Source organism: Molothrus ater, chromosome 7 (genome assembly GCF_012460135.2).
Source record: "Molothrus ater isolate BHLD 08-10-18 breed brown headed cowbird chromosome 7, BPBGC_Mater_1.1, whole genome shotgun sequence".
Classification (NCBI taxonomy): Eukaryota; Metazoa; Chordata; class Aves; order Passeriformes; family Icteridae; genus Molothrus; species Molothrus ater.
Window position 1 is genome coordinate 25,059,556 of NC_050484.2, and position 22,392 is coordinate 25,081,947.

Genomic DNA, 22,392 nt, shown 5'->3' on the forward strand with positions numbered 1-22,392 from the left:
TTTAGCTTTAATGACATTAAAAGTAGAGACTGTCCTTGAGATAGCATCTAATTTTTCTTTATGAAAGCCAACATAAATTCTATGTACGAGGTCTCTGACAGCCTGGTAATAGAGGTGTTGTTAAAGTGAGCTAAAAATACAAACCAAGATAAAAAAAAAAAAAAGTATCTTTCAGAGGAATCATTAGAGAAATTGATGAGGTCTGTTTGCTTTCCTTGCAGTCTCTGAGGACATATTATGTATATAAAGCATGGAGCTAACACTAAGTCTGCCACACAAAGATACTAGTTGAACAGATCTTGACCTTTCCTTCCATCTATGCAATAAAGATAAAGGTTATTACAGGAGTTCTGCAAGATCCCCTTATTATAATTATCTCACACTTAATATGAGAGTTAGTAAAATTGTAGCTATTTTTTCCCTTCTAGGCATTCCCGTGAAGGGGAAAAAAGCAAATAAACACGGCCCCTGAAGTCCTAGATCAAAATGCAAATACTAAGCAGACTCATGTCACCCAGGCAAATAGTTCTACTATTTCTTAACTTTCTGCTTGCTTTGTAGCCTTGCTATTTGTATACAGTTGTGTAGATGAATGCAATTATTAATAGATTTGTGAGTTTGATATGTACAGCTGAGTGTTCCCTACTGTGAATAACAAAATTACCAGTTCAGGGATTTGCGACCTGGGATTTGGTCCCTCTAATTTCCTCCCATCCATAACCTCACAACATCCTTGTAGTCCTCCTGAGTTGCCTGCCGTTTTTCCAAATGGCATAAAGTTTCCATTTTAACCTGAGTTACAGACAAAGAGAGAACACCAGCTGAAAACAGAGAAGGTGTATCATAATAATCAAACCACAGAATTGCTTGATACAGTGTGGTGACAACACCAGCGATGTTCCCACTGCCACTTCCATGAAGGAAATGCCAGTATACACCTACTGTGAAGAAGACACCCCAGTCCTGGTCAAGCACATTCCTCCAGGTTGATTAAATATAGATGGAAATTTTATGTTCATATCCCAAGCAATGCAAACCTTCAACTGCTTCATGATGGAAAAAAAAAGAAAGTATCTGCTGAGTGGAGAGTTTTGTGGGAGAGAGAAAACATCAAAGTTGCACATTTCTCTGGAGTAGCTACTACCAGAAGGGAAAGCATAAAGGAGGTGTGCTTTCTGTGGCTGTGCTGTGAATGATATCAAATGATATCACTGATTTTTCTCAGCACTTTTATGTGTTTGAATTACACATGTAGCTCAGGAATATGAGGTCAGCATTACAGTTTGTCCTGTGTGGCATTAACTTAAAGTATCAAGAGGAAGAAAACTTGATGTTCATGGGACAATTTTCTTACAAAGTCTTCTTGTTCTGCCATCTTTACCTGCTCTCCTCAGGGAGAATAAAATACATTTGTGGAATTCTTTTCTAATATATTTTGTCAAGGACATTAACTACATTCCTATTTTTACTGTCTGTGGGAAAAAACAAAATCATCCTATTTACATAAAATGCTGATGCGAGACAAGAGCTGGTTCCTGGAGCAAATCAAAATCTTGTAGCATGCCAGCAGTATATTTCACCATCGTAAATGTTATGCATGACTTTATCGTTTGCCACGCACACATCAGCCTGCAATAAGGAAAGGGCATCTTTGAAGTTACCAGTCATGACTGCTAATAGACTCTTTCCACAGAAATCCCCACTGGAGTCTGAAAATGCAAATCCAGATGCTCTGCCTGTACTGCAGAACAAATGAGCCTCAGAGGCAGCCCCACTGCCCTGGGCCTCCATTTGTGCCCAGTCCTTTTTGAAGTGCCTGTGCCCCTCCAGGCCAATGCATCCAGATTTCCAGTGGCTACAAGCACAACGTGGAAGGTGTCAGGGAGGAAGATGGTGTGGTTCATCCTGATATTTGGGCTGGGAAAGGTCAGGGTGCACAGGGAAATGTGCTCTACCATCTCTCCAAAGTCCTGCATTTAGGGTGGCTGGAAAACCCTGGGAAATCTCTTAGTCCATAACTCTCTTAAAAAAGAACCAAATACATCAGTTTCTTTAACCATGAAGGCCTAACCTATTTTTAAGAAGAGTTTCCCTCCATTCCCTTAACAAAAAGCCAAGAGAAAAGAAAATTAAGCTTTGTGCAACCATCCAGCCAAACTGTGATTAGACATGGACTGGTACTGGAGTGGTACCCAAGAGTAAATTATTCCAAAAATAAATATTGAATTGTGTTTCTGTATTTGACTTCAGCTTTCTGTAAGTCTTCATGTAAGTCTTGTTTCTGTTTGTGCTCCAATTTTTCCAAGTTTGGTTCCTGTTCCTTTGTTACTGGGTAAGGACAGTAAGAGTGTACTGAGCTTTACAGTAATAACTCTTACATATCAGTTTAAAACAAAATAATTTGTGTTACTTGAAATAATTGGAGGGAAAGACAGTATTCCTGAAAATGCCACACAATACTTTTGAAAAAAACTAATGATACACTGTAAAGTGCACATCAAAGATAAAGTAGCTAATTATATTGAATAAAGTTTTGGTGCACCATCAAATTACCACTGCAAAACATGACTTTCATAAATGTTATCTGGAGAAACCTGGTAGGAAAGACCTTAAAAACAAGTTTCTAATGCAGAGTGAAAAAAATAAATACTTTCTGACTGTTGTTCTGGCTTGCTGGCTCTTGTTCTGCCAAGAGACAGCAATTTTCTCAGAGTCTGCAAACACTAGCATTTTAATAGCCCAGATGAGTAGTAACCTTTGACAGGTTTGGGCAGATAAGGTGGAATTAATGTCAAGTTCTTTCTGAAGGGATTTATTTACCCTCTGTTTTGTCATGGATATTAAAAGGTCAGATCCAGCTCTGATCGTGAGCATCATTATATATCTCTTAATGCTTCCAGGCCACTTGAATCATGAAAACTAAGAAAAAATTGCAGCTAATGTGAATATTAATTGTGAGGGTATTTGATAGCCTCGGGAAGAGGAAACATCCCTCCTGGACACCTGGCAAGAATACATTATAAATCTAGACTTACATGAATCCAGGCTAAAATTCAAGCAAACTTTGTGAAGTCATGCTGCAGTGGTCACTTACACAGAAGAATATTAATTTGAAACTTGGTGATTAGCCAGCAGTGATGCAGGAAAGTTGAAGGTCATGATTTTGGCGAAAAAGAATAGAAAAAACCAATCAAACAAAAAAATATAAAGGCTCAAAAAAAGATAGGACAGAGAGATTTTTGTACTAGTAGTAAATCTTGCGATGTTCATTTTCTAAAGTGAGTAATAAAGAATTATTGGGAATTCTGGATTCATAATTTATTCATAGCACTGCAGGACTACATGTTGAAAATTGATAAAGTACATTAATCAATACAGTAATGAATTTAAGTGGCAGCACATAACTTCAGATCCTCTCAACTGGGTATCCCTAATATTTTGTCAGCCAAACAAATCTTTTTCTTCTCCCTTTAATTTTCAATTAAAAAAAAAAAAAGACAAAAAGCCTCATCTACAGTGTTTGCAGCCCAAAACCATAAATCTCATTAAAGAACCATATTATCTATTTAAAATTTTGAATAAAGCTTTTTTCTCAGTTCCAAGAATTAAATATAGTAATACCAAGATACAACATACTTTTAAAGATTTTGTTGGTATCCATGCACACAATAGGATCCTTTGAGGCCTGGTGCTTTTACCAGCCAACACTGCACTGTCCAGTGTACAGTTCCCTCCTTCCTGCAAGTCCTACCTCTTTGGCCCGGATGTTAAGGAATTCCCTTCCCTGTCCAGGGAGCCACTCTGGCAGTCCCACTCTCACACCTGGGCTGGGACCGTGCCGCGTTCGCAGCTGCGCACCCAACACTCGCAGCCAGACCAGGTTTCCTCCCAAACAGATCTTGAGATAATTTCATCTTGATCTAATTACTAAATAACAAAATAGCTTGAGCTGGTGTCTCTGAGGGCAGACTCTGAACAAAGGAACCTCTGGGCTTTTGTACCCTCACACTCTAAGGCAGCAAAGTCTGCAGGCTGTCGGCTCCTGGCCCCAAAGCTCCACCTGCAGCTCCCACTGCAGCTGCTCACTGAGACCCCTGCACTGGACATGCTGCTCAGTGAGAGCACTTGTCAGTGCCTAGCTAAAGGCAATCCAGGGGATGTCTCACTCCAGTACAAATGGTTTCCATGATGAGAACAGCTTAAAAAACTGGACAGCACTGGTGACAAAGTCACTAGGTGTCCCAACTGATACTGGGGCAATTAAACCTCAAGCTGAAGAAAGCAAATTCTGACTAACGTACAGCATATTAAAATGTGAATATCATTATTCAGTATGTATTTCCAAAGAGGCCTTTAATGTTTTGCCCACTGGGTAGCAGGTCCAGAACTGCCTCCAACATTACCAGAAAATTGCAGCACACAAGGACTAATGAACCCTGGAAATGACCCTTGGGATCACAGAATGAAGTCCAAGGTCACATATAATAGACACAAATAAAAGCCCTACTTACAGCTTTTGTTTTGAGAACAGTAGTGGACCAGAATTTTCAGCTGGATTCTAAAGTCAAGAGAAAATGAAAAAACTCCTCTCTAGCTATGTGATTATGTTCTCTAGAAAAATTTGTATACAATGAGAATTAAGGTTGATGAAACCAAGACTTTTTTCCCTTGGTTTTTATTCCTGCAATCTTGAGTTCATGGTGTTTCTTATAGGAATGGTACCAAGGTATTCCCTTTGCTACTCCTCAGAGTAAGTAGTGAACTATATTTTTTGTATGCACTACATTAATGTTTAGTAGCTAAGTGGCAACAAAACCTGTGCTATAAAAGTTAATAAAAACACTAAAACAAATAGAATGTAAGAAAATTACATCCAGCAAAGCTGGTAGAAGGACTAAATAATATAAGCAGCAAAACTACACTGAAGAAAAAAATTGGAAAATAAAGATAAAAAAAAAAAAAAGAGAGAGAGGTTCTATAGAAGGAACTCTACCAGTCTCTGAAGGCAGGGAAGATGACTCACTGATCTAAATAAACACTGAAATCTGCTGATCTCCATGCAAAGCAAACACCTTCATTGGGATAACCTTCACTGTGCCCCACAACAGCACCTATTTTAACACTTGCAAATTTTCTAGCTTTCTTTTTCATACATAGTTTAGCTTTTTACTGAATGAGCGACTGCAGAAGTACAGTACTTTGCCTCAAAGTATTCTGCTCATCCCTCTCAAAAAAGAAAATCAATATTTTATAAATATGGTTTTAATACATTTATTATTACTTTCCTGTTCTACCTGCTATTTCACTCATATGCAAGGTCAGGGAATTTTTTGCTAGCTCAGGTGTTTTGCCCAGTGTCACTGACCATCTCACACCTCAGCATGCCACAATGGCCCAAGAAATCTGTGTCTGCAGCAGATTTTTACAGGAAAGGTCATGTCTACAATACTGAATTAGCCCCCAAATGCACACTGATTAAGCAGCCTTTGCTCCTCTCTTGCCCCTGACTGTCAGCCCTGCTAATTAGTAAAATCAAGCCTCTAAGCTACCACACCTAATATGTTCTTATCTTCCTTTTTCTGGGAAGGGCAAGGCAAGGAGTGACAGCTCACATGTGAGATAAAAACCAACAAGCAAACAAAAGAAATTACTTTTGTTCCCCTACAGATTCTTCTAAATGCTCTGATTTAACATCTATAAAGGCTGTACCTCTGAAGCCCCACAGAGGAAAAGAACTAGTGACAGCTCAAGTTTGATTGAGTGTGAAGTCAACTTGCACAAAGTTACTCCAAAGTTTTGCAGTGAGCCCTGAAATCCAAGATGCTGAAGGACACAGCTGCAGCTCCCTCAGTGTAGAGACTGACAGAGGCAACCATTTGTGCCACTTAGCAAAACGTGGATGCGTTTGCTCAGACAGCAAGCGACCGAGTGGGTTTAACAAGCAGGATAATAGCTCAGGGTGTCATTTTGATCTGAATACATAATTAAAGGGGATCAAGAAAAGGCTCAGGTTTAGAAGTGGCCTGGAATATCTGCAGCCTAATTAGGATTGATTTTGCCAGTCACTGCTCAGAACGTGACTCATCTGCTTGCATTTGTTTCCAGTAAAACATGTCAGCTGCCTAGAAATCAGCATAGCTTCCACGGGCACTGCCCACCTAGAAAATGGTGTGGGTTCAAACCTGGCCTATGATGCTTAGATACAAATCCTATGGGCTGCTATCTTTTAGCTTTAGATTACTCACGACAAGTGCAATCAATAAGGCTTGTTAGCCTGAGGCTCAGAAGGGCTGCAGCTGTTTTTTCATCTTAGCCTGTACGTGTAATATGATAGGGCAGTGAGGGGGCACAGATGAAGTGGCTTGTTATTTATGACAATATCAATCAATGCACTCTATTGCTAAATGAATTAAGTAGCATTGCAATAACTGGTTTTTCTGCTGCAACTTTGGTTTTTAAAAATTGCACAGAAGAGTGATATTGATCTGCCTAAGTCTACTGCCATATTATTTCAGTTCTTTTGCAGTGGAATAGAGTCCCTTCTACCACTGCCGAAAAATTTATGTAACCATAAAACTAGATTCATCTAAAGACTCACAAAAGGATTTGAGCAGATTTAAGCCTTTGAAATTTAACGCTGGGATCCTAAACCTCTCAGGAAAACATCTGGTTAACCAAGGAGATTGACCATTGGACACAAATGTTCCCCAGTTTCCTGCAGCCCTATTTCTCTGTATACAAAAGTCAGATATTTTGCTGCTGCTTCTGCTAATGTTCTACCTCCTGAAGGTGGACCTACTAAACAGGCAGTGGTCCCTAATGCCAGCAGTGTCCTTGATGTCATTACAAATGGAAATAGCTGGGAAAGAATACAAGATAACAAGAAACAGACACCTTGGGAAGGAAACACCTGTGCTCATTTGGACACGAAGGACTTGGGTTCAGCTCTGCATCTCATCCGAAGGAAGGCTCACCATGGAGCCATCATTTCTCTCATTATTTGCCACTAAGAGAAGAGTCATTTCATTCTGGCTCACTGGGCCAGAAGATCAGAAAACCACAGGGAACCTGAATGTGTCTCTGGGCCACAACCATCACCTTATCATGGGAATACCTCAGGAAATGAAACATTTGGTATTGATCAGCTGCGCTTTCATCCCTGAGGGAGGTCCAAGGCATGTCAAGACCTAGAAGAATGGCTCAAGGTAGCAAGAAGTATATGGCTGCACAGAGATAAATGCTGCAATTTCAGCTTGTAACCAGCTATAAGAACGTGGAAAAAGTTCAGTCTATTTGCCAAATCTGAACTACAGTGACCCCATTTATATAGACATGTGCTTGAAAGCTAGCAGGTATAATTGGGCCAGGAAGGCAGTGATTAGCATGTGACAAAGAAAGATATCTAATTGCATGATTTAAGACAAATTGATAACAGACAGGCCACAGCTCACTGTCTATGGCTGCTAGACATGTAGGACTGCCTGCACTGCTCCTTCATCTGTGACATTTTGTTTATCACTCTGCCTGCTGCTACCCAGACAAATAAACCCTCTGGGACCATTTGATGCTGTATTAGGCTTTGTGCTTGAATGCATAAGGGTCCCTAGAAGGCAGCAAGAGGATTCTAGTTACTTTGTTATCTTACAGACAAACAGCATCAAAATTGATACTCAGCTTAACATGGAATTCTGGTATAATATCCAGGAATTTAGCTGTTTACCTGGACAACCCTGAGTTACTCATTAGCATGCCTCTTTCTTTTCACTTCAAAGTCAATGGCATTTGTAGTTTTGGTAGGGTTTTTTGGGTTTGGTTTTGGTTTTTTTTTGTGAAGGGTAGAGGGCTTGGGACAAAATATTTTCTGGCTAAAGAGCTGCCAAAAACACAGTCAAGAATAAAATGGTTTCATAAGTAACAAGGGTTCTGAAAGCCATGAAATGAGATTATTTCCTTGAATGACAATATTAGAATGGAGACAACCAGGTAAAGGCTTTGGTGGGCATGAAAGCAAAAAAGCCTGAATCCCCCTAATTCAATCTGACCACTGAACATCCAGCAGATAAAATGAAGATAAAATGTAGAAAAGGTGTGTTTTGAAGTGCGAATCAGCTAATTTTTGATACCCACTGGAAGTATCTCCAAAAAGGAGATATAGATGGCTTCTGTGTGAGGGTTTAATTATTGTTAGTTTTTTGCTTTTTCTTTTTTTTTTTGGTTGCTTTTTTTTTTAAACCTGGAAGAACAAACAAGTATTGCAATCAATAATGAGGATACTGTTATTGTAGATCAGACTTTGATTTGGTGTATGCAGCTAAAGGAAATTTGCTTCCTTCCACTTCCCTTTTACAACCAACTGTATGAAGTAAAAGTCTGGAGTAATTCCAAGGGACTAAACCAATTATGATAAATAGCTAAATTTGTGAATATGTAGAATCAACTGATCATTGCATAATTACTTATACTCCCAAGGCTATGGTAAAAATGTGGCAGCAGAATCATCGTTATTTTCGTCACAGTAATTATAAATCATCATCGTTGCATTCTTGCAGATATGGCTGGATGAATGCCACCTGAATCTCTGCCTTCCCTCTGTGCCTCAGATTTGCTTCTCCACTGTCCTATGAATTTATTTTTGCACATATACACACAACCGCTCTGCATGTTTGACAATAACTCTTCAAACCTGCCTTAAATATCTTTGAGTCTTTAATTTCATAAGAATAATCCTTGCAGATCACCATCTCTGTTAACCTTTATAGTGATGTATGCATAACCACATGCACATATTTCTCAGGCTGGAATAGCCCACATATTTTACAGGGCTATAACCAAATAATGTCCATGGACATAACCCAGTGTGCATAAACATTGATACCACTATAAGCCTTCAAATACTAAGGCTAAGCACTAAATGCTGACCTCCAGCTTGGCAGAAGGAAAGAAAGAAAAAAGCAAAGTTAGGTGAAGGACAGAGTGAAATAAAGGCCTTATTTCATGGCAATGTGCTGCTTTAAAAATCAGACTGCAGATATGCATTTGCTTCTAATGACTCTGGCCATACACAAAAAGGTAGTCAAGAAGAAAGCCCCTCAAGATGAACAAATTGACAGAGAAACAGTTTTCTAGGGAGGAAAAAAAAAAAAAGGAAAAAAACAAGCCTCAGAGCAAATAAGACAACTAAGTAAGTAACTTTCAAGTTCAGCAAGTATGTAATTCCAAAGCCCCTGCTCTACAATATCTTATGCTGAGCACCTAATTACAGGTGTGGGATGAAATCCTGGCACCACTGGAAGTTTTATTACAGAGTTATGTAGAATCAACATTTCAGATTTCCTCATTTCTAAATTGCTATGCTTCATAGCTCATTCTGTAAATGTAAATGCATGAGTTAAGTGCCCATATGTTTGCCAGATCATGGGCTAAAACCTTCATTCAGATGAGTAGTTACTTCTACCTGAATAACCTCACAATTTTAGAAAGCACTGTTCAAAGTCAGCTACTATTTGCTTCAAGTAGAGGTAACAGGAAATGTCCCACTAAAAAGGAGGTATTAAGAACTTCCAGAATCTCTATAATTGTCTTTGGATCCTTTTCCCCTTGATTATTTCCACTGAGAAATTAAACATACCTCTGAATTCTATAAATAAAGGCTATCTAGGTTAATCTCTGCTATCCTCTTCACTATAATACATACTCCAGCTGGAGAAGCAACAAAAACAAAAGCAATCTATTGTGGCCCAGTCTAGTGGGAGAGAAGAGTAGTTAAGGGAAAAAGTAAAATGAGAGAAGAAAAAAAGAAAAAAGAAGGGAAATAATCTTAAGGATAAGGCATGAAGATGTTTTTTTCATTCCTGCAGTACTCAAAACTCCCTTTCTCCTGTGAGGGAATTCAGCCAACACATCCAGAAGCTACTAGACATGACCTCCATGGCCATCAGATTTCAAAGAGTCAGTTTCTCAGAGAGTGACTGTCTTTCCCTTTTTTTGTGCATATTTTCATGAGTCCCACAGGTTCTGCAGATAGTAAGATAGCAAAGCACATCAGAATGTTTTCTCCTTGCTATAGTATCTACACTTGAGATTTGCTGCCAACAAGGAGTTGCTACCTGCAAATGTGTCAATCACGAGCTACGTGACTGCAATACAAATCACAACTACTTGAAATTTTTGAAATCTTTCTGTAGGGATAGCCCTGGCTTTGGCTGACTGAACTTTGTAATGGTTTGTTGGGTGTAATTTGTCAACACTAAGTGCTCTCTACAAAATTCAGCTGCACACTTCAGCTGTCTGTACTGACGTAATAAGAAACTTGGGTTTTAACTCTGGGATCTAACTCTGCTTGAGACATTACAAAACCGTTCTCAACACTAAAACCAAGAGTTTTGACGTCCCTTTCAGAGGAAAGAAAACCAAGAAAAGGCTGCACATTTCAGTCTAATAATCTCAAACCTTCTTAAGCATAAATCAGTCATGGATTTGGTAGTCTGCTTGTGAATTTGTAACAAGAAATAAGCAGAAGTTAGAAAGTGTAGATATTAGAATGCTCATGAAGGATCACATATTGGTTGTATATAAAAGCCTGAATACATACATCTGGAATACAAATTAAAAGCAAGGAAAACTACCCATTGTGAAGACACATAATGAACAAAGTGACAGATGCTTGAACAATGATTCCACTGCAAAACAATGTAGAAGCCATTATGTGGAAATCTCTCCTAAATCTCTACAGAATAGTTTTTTTCCAGAGACTGCTTTATGGGAACAATACCGATGTGTGCCCTCTTCCTTGGAGACAAAGTCTTTTCTCTGAAGTACTGTGTGATGCAAGGCAGTATTTGCAAGGTATCCTTCAAGAGCATGATCCTTAGTATCTGATCTCCAGACTAAAATCTCTCTCTATTAACTTACTGAGTAACAGATCACAGAAGGCTTCTCAGGAGACATGTTTTCAGTATTTTTCCTTTCCTTATCCTATTTAACTTTTTTTTAACTGAAGCCTAAATGAGAAAGCATCTGCTGAGCATATGGAATTTACAAGTATTACCATTAATGTATACTGCTACCATTAAGATTTTTCCACCAGGCACACACAAATTCTAACTGGCCTACAAACACTCTTGCTCTGAAGGACTCAGCAAGGAGAGATGAGTAACTGTGGACAGCTCTGTAGCGCAGCATGAGCATTTGTGCCCAGGGGAAAAAAAGAGGTTCAGGTCTGACACAGAGGATGTAAAACACGCTCTAGATGTTTAAAAAGTCCCCCTGTGTCAGCAAACTGTATAATAGAAATACAAAATCTGGATCCAGAACGCAGACTGCAGTTTTCTTTTGATACTACAAGTAAACTCCTGCCCTGTAATCTTAAGAATCTCAGTTTTCCCCCAAAGCACCCAGAGAAAAGATTTGAAAGCATCAGCCAAAATTGGCTATCATGCTAGTGCCAAAAGGACCTGCACCTCTTGGATCCATGGGGATTTATGGAAGGAGAGTGAATAGAATTGCTAGTCATTGCCATAATTACTTTAGTCTTTAAACAGTTCCCAAGCAAAAGGTGTAAATCTCTTTTGGATCTTTTGAATTTAATCCTAAATTAACTAAAACAAGTTTGGATGCTTTCTTGACTTTCTATCAAGACAAAGACTGTCCTGAGGCAACCATGACATGGATTTTAAAAGGGTAAGTCTAATTTCCAAATGGAAGTTATTGTAAATGAAATCATAACTTTCGCAAGCTGAACCTAAACTTGAAATACTCCAAGGCAAAATCTTTCCCTAATAATTTTCCACAAAGTCTAACAAACCTCATCTTGAGACAGCTAGAGAAGATTTGTCCATTCTTATCACTCATATGGGAGTCTCCATATTTAAAATTAAAATGTGGCTCACATTTAGTTTCTCTGAGCACAACAGCTGACTAGTTTTTATTTGAGTCAAATCTCATCTCTCCTTCAAGCTGTAAAGGTGTCTATATATGGAACCTCTCATCATTTTCCAGAACTGCATTTGTACTCTCAACTCTCAATATAGAAGAATATTTATTCCCTGAAGGGTAAAAGTCCTTCAAGTACTGCTATGTCAGGATTTACTCTTTACTTTGGTTTGCTGAAGTTTATTTTCATGTTTGATTACTAACCCCACAAATGTTAACTAACTCCTGTAGAGTAGGTGTAGGCAGCTCCCAAAAGTGTCAGAAATACATAAAAATCAGTTACATTAAATTTCAAAGGAATGTGGACAGTTCTATTCATTCCACAGATAAATTTTGTTCTTACTTATTTGCACCTCAAGGGATCTTCTAAGGACTTCTATCTTTCCCTATTCCCCGAGAAACAGCTTAGAGAGTAAAAAATACAATTGGTATAATAACTTCAAGATTAATGATTATAAAGTGTTTTGAAAGTTCCCATGCACTAAAATTTGGGAGTCACTGAAAGATGTAAAATATGCACTACACATCTGGAAAGGCAATATATTAAAAGAGGTCCTTCATAACAAGAACAATAACTGAGTATTTTTTTAAATAGCACTATTTTCACTAATTGTTCTTTGTTTTATAACTAGGGAAAAGATCTAATAAAATATATTAAATATTTATATTTTTTCTATAATAATCATTAGAGAAACACTGTTTCCACACTTGGAATAGCCCAGTACAGGTATGGACAGTTAAAAAATAATAAATCTCATAAAATTAATTTCTTAATGAAAATGAAAACAAATAATTTTAAAGTTGTTTATGCAAGATTAAAAGTCCCAGTCCCTTCACCCTAAAAAAGTAAATCCATATTAGCTGAAATGACTAGGAGTTTGGGAGGAAGGAATTCTGCAAAGATCCTCTTTCCAGCATTGTAAAGATGATGTCACTACAGAATTTCTTGGTTTACATAAAAGCAAGAAAATATTACTTATCAGACAATTCTAATTGTGTGACTAGAGCTTTTTTTTTTTACTATATAACAAGGTCACCTTGGCTTACACAACAGTTAAGAAAAAAAAAGCAAAAAAAAGGCATTGGCACCTGAGTTCATTCAAGGAAGAACATTTCATTATCCTTACAGTTTGGGGATTCCTGATGGGAAAGGGCCCCAGGGACAGAAGCAGGCTCCCAATCAGACCATAAAGGAGCAATGCAGCAGAATTTCCACACAACCAAATAGCCTAAGAAAATTAAAGTTTTAATAAATCAGGGTCCTCCCCATAAATCATCTGGACCTATCTGTTTTTCCATCTTCCCATTCCTGCACCGCTACTATGCAAAGATCCAATCTTAGAGCTGAAAAAAAGTTTCTGTGAAAACAGCACTTTTTCAAGAAAGTACCTCAGAAACAATTTGTAGGGGCCTCTCTGCAGCTGATGGGTGTCTAACAGCAGGAAACACTGGGTACATTGACCCAAGGTGGAATACAAATCTGCTAACCAAGGAGAAAAGAAGAGGATGAGCAGAAATGAAAGACCCTTGGTTTCTGCTGCTGCTGACTGCAGAGGTAATGAAACTGTTCTTTATTCCATCTTAGATACTGAAGCTCTGGTCACTGACTACAGCTCTCTACCTCTCCATCTGTCTCTGTCTCCCCTCATCTCCATTCCTCTCCTTTCTCCTCTTTCCAATCAGTTTGCAAGTGTCTCTCATCACTAAACCTGGTGTCTACATAAGATCACACCCCTCTGCCAGTCCTGGAGGGGTTAGAAATGGTTTGTTCTTTGCTTGCCTCTCTCTCTCATGTACCATTTCCACTAGCCACAAGCAATAGGTTTCTATTTCTCTGCTCATGAGCTCCTCACTACAGGATTAATCCAACATTTAGAAAGGGCTCAGAGCAAAATCAGTACAACCTTGTAACAGCCACTGAAGACCTGAACACTACAACTCAAACCAGTTTATTTATTTGGATTAATCTAATCTAAGAGTGAATCAGTAGAAGTGAAGTGACACACTTTTTAGCAGCAGGAAATTTGTCTTATTTTACAGTACATAACAGTACAATAAGAGTACTCTTGTTAGTTGGTTCCCCACAAAAGAAATGGTTTTTCAGACAGCTAGAGCCACTCATTTGTTCCAAAAATGCACCAAACTGCAAAGAAACTCACTGAGCTCTGCAGGCATATGGATTACATAACTATTTGTTCCATATTTATTCAGAATTTTTAAAGGTGTCTATTTAAGCCTTCAAATGCCATGGAACATAATTTGCAAACAAAAATAATGAAACTTGGTCTACTGATGTACAAGAGTTGCTGGCCAAACTCCACCATCTAAGAGGAAATTTCCCCTATTTTCCACATTCAACATCCTAGCATACACAAACAAGTAGATGCCTGGAAGGGAAACAACAGCTTTCTGGCTGTGGCAGACAAAACTGCTGGAGATGATTGGAAGACACTTATGTTTTGGGACCAGACATCACCAACCAGAGCCATTCCTACCACTCTTCCCATTCCAATCCATTAGGGCCAACCTTATGGAGTCACACCCTATAGCTGCTAGCACAAAATTAGCAGAGACAAGATAACTGAGAATATCCAGGATCTAGGAATGAAAAATTAGAGAACATTTCTCAGCCTTCCTGTGTGAAATGGTTACAGAAAAGATGCATTTCAGGCAATTTGCAAAGGCATAAGACTGGGAAGTCAGTAACAACAGCATAAACTGTCAATAACCACGCTTCTTGCAATTTTTTCTGGGTCAGAGTGAATTACTGCCAAACACCATGCACAGAGAATTCCTGAGGACACTGCTGATGGATAACATGTTAATATCAGCATGAAATTATCCAGACTCCACCTTAATATTCCTTTACAGTTAACCAACAATAAAAGCACATTGTAAGGTCATGGAATTCATACAAAATTCAGTTAGCTTAAGGCTAACTCCAGCATCTCAACAGTAAAGAGTTATTTGAAATCTAAGTATATCCATTTTATTCAGACATAAATCCATACAGAGTGCACTTGACAAAAACAGATATACTGACAGTTTGAATAATCCTCCCAACAGAAGAACTGCCCTGGCAATACCAAGAAAGACAGATTTCCTGAGAATGTACTCAGGAGGCCACATTTGCAGTCAGCTCAGTGTGTAAAACCAGAATTAGAAGCAAATTAGTAACATCCAAACAGCATCTCAGAATCAAGCAGTCTTAAATCTGAACAGTCCTAATTACAACAAAGGGATAATGGTAGCCTCTTCAAAATCTGTAATAACATAGCAATGAAAACTTCTGGAAAACCTTGCTTCCCTGCAGCAAGAATGAATTGCTTTCTTCATTCCTACTTGAAAGTAGCAATTGGCTTTTTGTTTCTTCTTTTTCTTTTCTTAGAGCAAAGGTGGAAAAGGAAATAATCCATAGATACTTGCCGCTTAACACTTATTTGACTGGCAATAATTACAGTGCATAAAGGAGTTTAAATATATCTTAATACTAGTATAGGAGGAAGCATTATAACAAGACATGCAAAAACTCATTCTCTAACCCAAGCAAACAATGTGGGACTTCTCATTGCTACATGTGGAAATTTGCTCTGGTCTTGCTTGGAGGGTGTTAGGACTAGGAGCTAAAAGATGCTTTAGAATAAATTAGCACAATTATAAATCTGACAAGAAGATTAATATTCTAACTATGTTCACAATAATTAACTCACCAAAACAGTTCCAGAGTCATTATCCAGTTAGGGTGGAATGGGAAAGTTTACAGCACCCCTGTAGATTTATAAGCCAATTAAGGGTGACCCTCCTCTAGACTTCATTAGAAAAGCCTCTGGTTCAGCAAAAGCTCACACGTGCAAGTAAGAAGTTTCCCAGTGAAAGGGAATGCAAGGGATCTTTATCACCTCTATTAAAACACTTTTCCTGCTCCCCTGGAAATTACACATTCCTAATGCATCCTCAGCCTCCTGCCAACCCTCCAGGCCTCACACAGCATCCTCCCACCTGCAAGAAGCACGACACCACCGGGGCACTGCTGTGGGAGGGGAGCTCTGCTTTATTCCCTGCATGACCAAGGGGTCATGGGCCAACACTAGAGGAGCACTTCAGATCTTCTGATGCAGCTCTGGGGTTAGGGCTCACAGCCCCTGAACCACCCAGAGCCACCTTCTGCCTTCCATGCGCAGTGGACAGCAGCTTTATCAGAACGTTCACCAGCCAAGTGAGTTGATACCAGCTGGCCATTGCTAACCAGCTCACTCTTGCTCAATGTGCATGGGACTGCACGGAGGGTGAACTATCTCTGGGCCATCTCTGCCATTTTCCTCTTGATTGCCTTTCTGCACAGATTCATTGTTCTAATATAAAAGCCTTCTCTGCCACTGTCAGAGGAGTCTGCCTTTATCTCCAATTCCACAAGCTCTCCTTCTCCTTTCAAAACTCTGTATAAAGAACATCTCTTTTCTCCTTTTGTTGCATGCATCTATGCCTGTTTCATCTCTTCCTTTGTGCCTTCCTGCATAATTGTGTTTTTCAGCTTTGTAAAGTATTTTTCAATATAGATAGCATAAAAATTGCAATCTAAAATGAAATAGCATTATATCACAACCCACACTTTTTTCCCAGTAAAATACACAATTTGGACTGACTCAAGCTGCGATGTATATGCAGGTAAAGCAAATGCTGAATTATTCAACACTTAAAAACACTGAAAAATCATTTACTTGTTGCAAGCAATAAGATTTATGTTTTATGTCTCCCAATCAATAGCTAGTGTGTCCACACATAGCTGATTTATCCATGTTGAAAATATAATTATAAGTCTAGTTTGCTCTGAACCAGAGAGTCCTTTTGTAACAAGATTATTTAAATACAAATGGGGTTGGAAAATTAGTTTTAAATGGCTAATCTGTCTTGTCTTCAACTCCAGCTGCAGAATTTACTAACATCATAAACACAGGCTGAGTGAAAACTTAAAAGGTTTTCTGATTCTCCCTGCGATCTGTGTATGCAGTCCTCATTAACAGGGAAGTTGATGGGAGCTGTATGCAAGCTGGGAGAGGAGGATAATAAGCCTTGTAATCTCTATAAAGAGAGGGAGACTTTTACTGGTGATATTTCATATATGCTGGTGTGCAAACATCTGTCTTATTGGCAGCCCAATAAAGAATTTATGTGCCCAGGTCTCCAGTGCACTGCAGAACATCTCTGCCATATGGGTGGACCAAACTTATACCCACAACAACTCCTCAGAGCATCAGAGCACTTGCAATAGGGACCATTAGACATTCTTGGGATCATTAAGAAAAGTTTCATCTGGACAGATTTACTTAGGGATTATTGAAGGCCCTGCTGCCTTCCTGCTGTTCCTACCACCTGTGGTCAATGGCCCCATGATATGCAGCAGGGAAAGGCTGGGCCTGTGCATGCTCCTCCAAGAGAGCCCTGCAGTGTCACCAACTGGGAACATACCACAGCTTTCTCTCTGAATCATGCACATAGGCTGGGAGAAAATGCAGATCAAATCTGACTTGGCTTGAGTAGAAATTAAGGATTGGTATCTTGCCACCTCACCTGTGTTTCCTCTTCCTGACAGAGAAAACTACTGCCTTAAATCCCTCTTTGACAGACCATTCCACCCACCCCGAAAAAAAAAAAAAAGGAAAATGCTGTGTTTAGCTGTTAATTTTCTTCATACCAGTGTAATTGGTATGGGGATCTGGTTTTGGTTTATGCTGGAAACAGTCTTGATAACTGAGGGATGTTTTTATTCCTGTTGAGCAAAAAACACCACTGAACCAAAGCCAGCACAGGTAGAGATTCCTAAGTCTGGAATTCCCACGCTTGTGACAGATTGGTATAGTGTACACTGCCACAGATTGTGACAGTGGAGGCTACCCTGGGGGGCAGCTTTCCCAGCCCTGTGAAATGCTCCACTACCTTAAGTCAAGGGCAAGGGTTCTTTCCTAGGGGTGTGCAATGCAGAACTTCCCTTACAGCTATTCAAGAGCCAGATGCTCAGGACAAGCACCATGTTGTGCTTGTCCTCATTTCATCCAAGGGTCTGAAAAAACCTTTAACATTCAGCTGGACAGCACACTTCTATGTTTCTTCTTAGTTAGAAAAAACCCTAAGGAAAGGATAGCTGCCAATAAAAGAGGAACACTGCATAATTTGAAATTATAATTCTATACATGCTTCTGAAAGCCTCTTTGGCTTTCCTCTTTGTGCTCTGAATGGCTCTCTAGACCTAATTTAATTCAGTGAAGAAAATCCAAAAGTGCCAGGAAAAAAATTCAACTTTTTCTTTAGTTAGAATAAAAATTGTACAGAAGGAATTCTTGATCTTCATTAATTCCATGGGTAGGCATACAAGCTCCTAAGTGCTAATGAGACTTGCCAGTTCAGGTGGACTAAAGTGTCTAATGAAATGTCAAATGAGCCCACTTTGGATTTACATTATCAGATATTTCCTCCAGGAAAGTTTGGTGAAGCATCCTAACAAACCCTTCAAGCCCTCTGGGAACACAGAGCAAATGGTTCTTCTGGACTGGAATTACATTACTGGCTCACTTGGTCAGTGTGACTCCTAAAACCTAAGGTAATGGGAAAATTATCCAAATCCTTTGTTTCCTTTTCCACACCCAAAGTCTATTTCATTTTTCCTCAATTATATAGAATTTTATGCTCTGTAGTCTATGGCGGTTTCCATTAGAAACACGTACAAAAATTATCTCTCCAGAAAATAAGGATTCAGGTCTGTGGAGGCTTTGGAAGTTGCGTCAGTTTCTGCCCTGAATCAACTTCGTGCCTGATCACTCTAGTAAAACAAGAGAGCCCAAGTCGCTCATAAATCCTAATTCACTGTTAAATGCCTGCTAGGCTTGTTCTTATTCTCATGTGCAATATTAGGTGCCAGGTAAGAAACTCATAAATTGAATCCCTAGGGCGTTAAGATCTGTTGTGGTAAATTCTATTTGTTGTCTTTTCAAGTTTCCCTTTAAGAAGAAAAATTTAGAAAAGAAAAGGTGTTTCCAGAAAGAAAAGGACTGCAAAGTTTGACATGTAGTAAAAAAAATTAATTTGTCCTAATACAAAATTTTAACAAGCCACATAATATTTTCAGGGAAAGAAACACTTAACTGACACCAAGTATGTAAAAATTTCTCAGTATTTCAGATTCCCAGGGGTGGAAGTCAAGAGACAGATTAAATGAACGCTATAATAAGTCCAAATTCCACTGCTTTTAAATATATAGATATAAAATATATATAAATACAGTATATACCTATATATACACGCACATATATATAATACATATACATATTTTATATATTTTTATACGTATATGTAAGTATCAGAGCAAAGACAGTCTAACATGACATTTTAAGTGACAGGTGAAGCACTTGACAACTTTTATGACCATGTTAGGACCAAAGTTGCTGTTCTAAGGGAAGAAGGATTTCATTAGCTTTCCCTGAATCAAGCCATGATAAAGCAAAGTGATGATACAACAGATTTTAGATGCACAGAAGTTCACCTCCCTGTATATGCATCTCCACTGCCACCACACACTTGGGGAAAAATTAAGCAGCCCTTCTCCCCTCTTCCTGCTGTACCCCAGCTCCCACCACTCACAGTCATTATGTTCTGGAAGCAAAATCTGCTTTTGTGACACAGCCTTTAAGCATATTATCAACCAAAGACAAAACATAAGTGTACGTGGTTACCCGTAACACACTCCCCTTTATTTTCATGAAGAATCTGTTTCTTTTAACACCACATATTTTCATGCTACCAGGGCTATTGATGCACAGAATTACACCACATAGCATGGGGAGAATCCCACCATTTTTCCCCATTCACTAGCAATTGACATTTTCTGTACAAAAACAAAAAAAGCTTGTAAACTTTTCCATCCACACCTGTGGTGCCACTGCTGCCCCCAAGCCCTCCTACCAACAACACCTGGCACAGCCACACACTGAACCTGTGACACAGCAATGGTAAAGTCTGCATTAAAGTACTAGAAAAAGCCTTGATCACTTTTAGTGTGTCTCCTAAATCATCCCACAACCCATGCTGCATCTCCAGCCTTCTCCAGCTGAGGAGCAATTTACCACCCATCTTCCTCAGCATGATCTCTCTTGTTCTGGCCAAACACGTATAAGGCATTGAATTAATTTTCATCTTTCCTGGAGAAAGCACGGAGGTGATTAGCCCCATTTACCTTGGTGTGCCTGAATCAGAGCCAACCAGGCACAAAAGCACACAGGTCATTTTAAGTGCCCTGATCATCCTCATAGTCTGAAAAGCAATGTACTCCTGAGGGCCTAAACTTGTATTACACAGACAGTCGGTGACATGACCCATTTAGATCAAACACCCCGTGGAGTCGCTCAGGTCTGCTCTCACCACTGCAGCACTCCTCGGATGTGAAACCAGAGCTGCTTCTCCAAACACCCAAATGAGCCTGAACCAGAAAGCTCTGGGGCCAAAGGCACTGTCAGTTCAGACCTACCCAGACGGCGTCGTCCTGTCTGTACTGCTTCCAGTTGCGGCCGGTGTCGCTGAACATGAGCGCGTAGGCGGTCACCCAGTCCGAGCTGCCGTACCTGCCCTGCGTGGCCACCGCCACAATCTCCACTCTGTCTCCCAGATCCACCTGCAGCCACTGCTGCTCATTGGACTGCAGCGGGGACCAGCCACCAGCTCCTGAAAGATTGGATGAGGAGAATTTAGATGATAATGACAGCACAAAAAAAAATTATGCTTGATAAAGAACCGTTAAATTATTTCAGGTCGTCAGAGAGGAGTCTACTTGAGCATGCGGCTGTTTTTTAATATTTTAGTATTAGGAAATACATTACATGAGGCATGCTTCCATCAGGTTATCTCCATTAACCTAAAGCTCATAAGGAACTTTGAATTTCTAAGACATTAAGAAATTTATTATTTTTCAGCTGTACAAACATCAGTGAGGTTGGCACACAAAAAAAACCCTCTGAAATATCGTATCTATTCCCTCCTTGCAGTTCTGGAATGTGAATTTGTAACTTGCAGTTTGCTTTGATATTTTCCTTTTTGCTGAGTTCTGAAAGAAATGCAAAGTGTTAGTTATTTTTATTTGAGCCCTATTAAGTATTTGAAAAAAATTGTTTAATTACAGCTTATAAATGCATTTCAGATAATTTGTTGTAAAGCTAGAAACTATTTGATTGAACAACTAAAAGGACTGCCTTCACACTGGAAAGCAGGCTGTCTCTGACATGAGCTTCTAATTCACACTTGTCCTTTAAAAGTAATGATTTGCACTATCCCTTGAATTCCTTCATTGGTTAAACAGGCTTGTGGTAACACCAAGCCAATGAAACAGAACTGCAACCACTGCTTGCATTTTACCACTTTGCTCACTACAATAAATGGAATATTATGATTAAAAAGAAAACCATTCCAGACTGGAAAATATTATTTTATAGTCTCCTGCTTTCTTTTACATCCTAAAATTACAGGCTATGTTTATTTTCCTTTAACTTGTTTCTTCTTGCACACATTTATTCTCTGCATACACCCGGTGTTCCATTCAGCCTCACCAATAAGCAACCAATGCAGCTATGAAGAACACAAGCCATCAACCAAGTAGCCAAGACAGCAAATTTTGAGACTGCCACTGCTTCTGCCACCCAACACTTTTTTGTTTTGTCATTATTAATGAAGTATGGAAAAGCACTCCAGTATGACTACAGTGAATACAATCACACTGGGAATAAAACTGAACATATCTGCCTCAAAGTTGCTGCATGAAAAGTTTATTGAAGTGAATAGAGTTGAAAGATTAATAAATGTGGTTTCTGTCAATGAACTCAATTTCAATAACTCTGCACTTCTACAAACATTTTTTTTCCTGGATGGTATTGTACTTTCCAACCCACAACTGAAATCCCTTTGTCTTAGAGTAGGTGTTAGAACTGTCATTATTGACTATTAATACAGGATTTATCTGAACTCCTGAAACAGAACCATATCTATTCCTTACCTGTATTGTTCCTGCTCCCCTGGATGACTCAGCCTCCATTCTTCTACAAGAAGTCTCCAGGGAAAAGTTTGCAACCAAACCAACATATACTGCTTCTTAGTGCCATGATTTACCCTCTTCAATCACAACAGAAGTCTTCATCATCACTGATTATTTTACCTGCCTTAAATAGAATACTGTGTCCTATGAGTACACCATGAAACACTTAATGAGAATACTAGGAATTTCATCACTGATTTCTTCTTCGACTACTTTATAGCTAACTCCATACCTATATATAGCTTATATAATACTTCCTCTTAAAAGTCCTAACAAGCTTAATTCCCACACCATCAATTTCTATTTTGATTTTTTAAGTGCCATATAGAAAGTTTGTTGTCTACCTTTAAGGTACAAACTACAGATTTCTCCTGCACACAATTGTGACTATT

The 22,392-nt window shown here is 39.0% G+C and overlaps 1 protein-coding gene across 1 annotated transcript in view; it reads right to left on the reverse strand.

Annotated features, from left to right (window-relative positions):
* CNTNAP5 (contactin associated protein family member 5) overlaps positions 1-22,392 on the reverse strand; it is a 410,063-nt gene that overhangs the window by 175,112 nt on the left and 212,559 nt on the right. Inside the window, exon 4 of the mRNA XM_036386345.2 lies at positions 20,447-20,640. Within this exon, the coding sequence (XP_036242238.1) occupies positions 20,447-20,640 (194 nt within the window). The remainder of the gene's footprint in view (positions 1-20,446; positions 20,641-22,392) is intronic.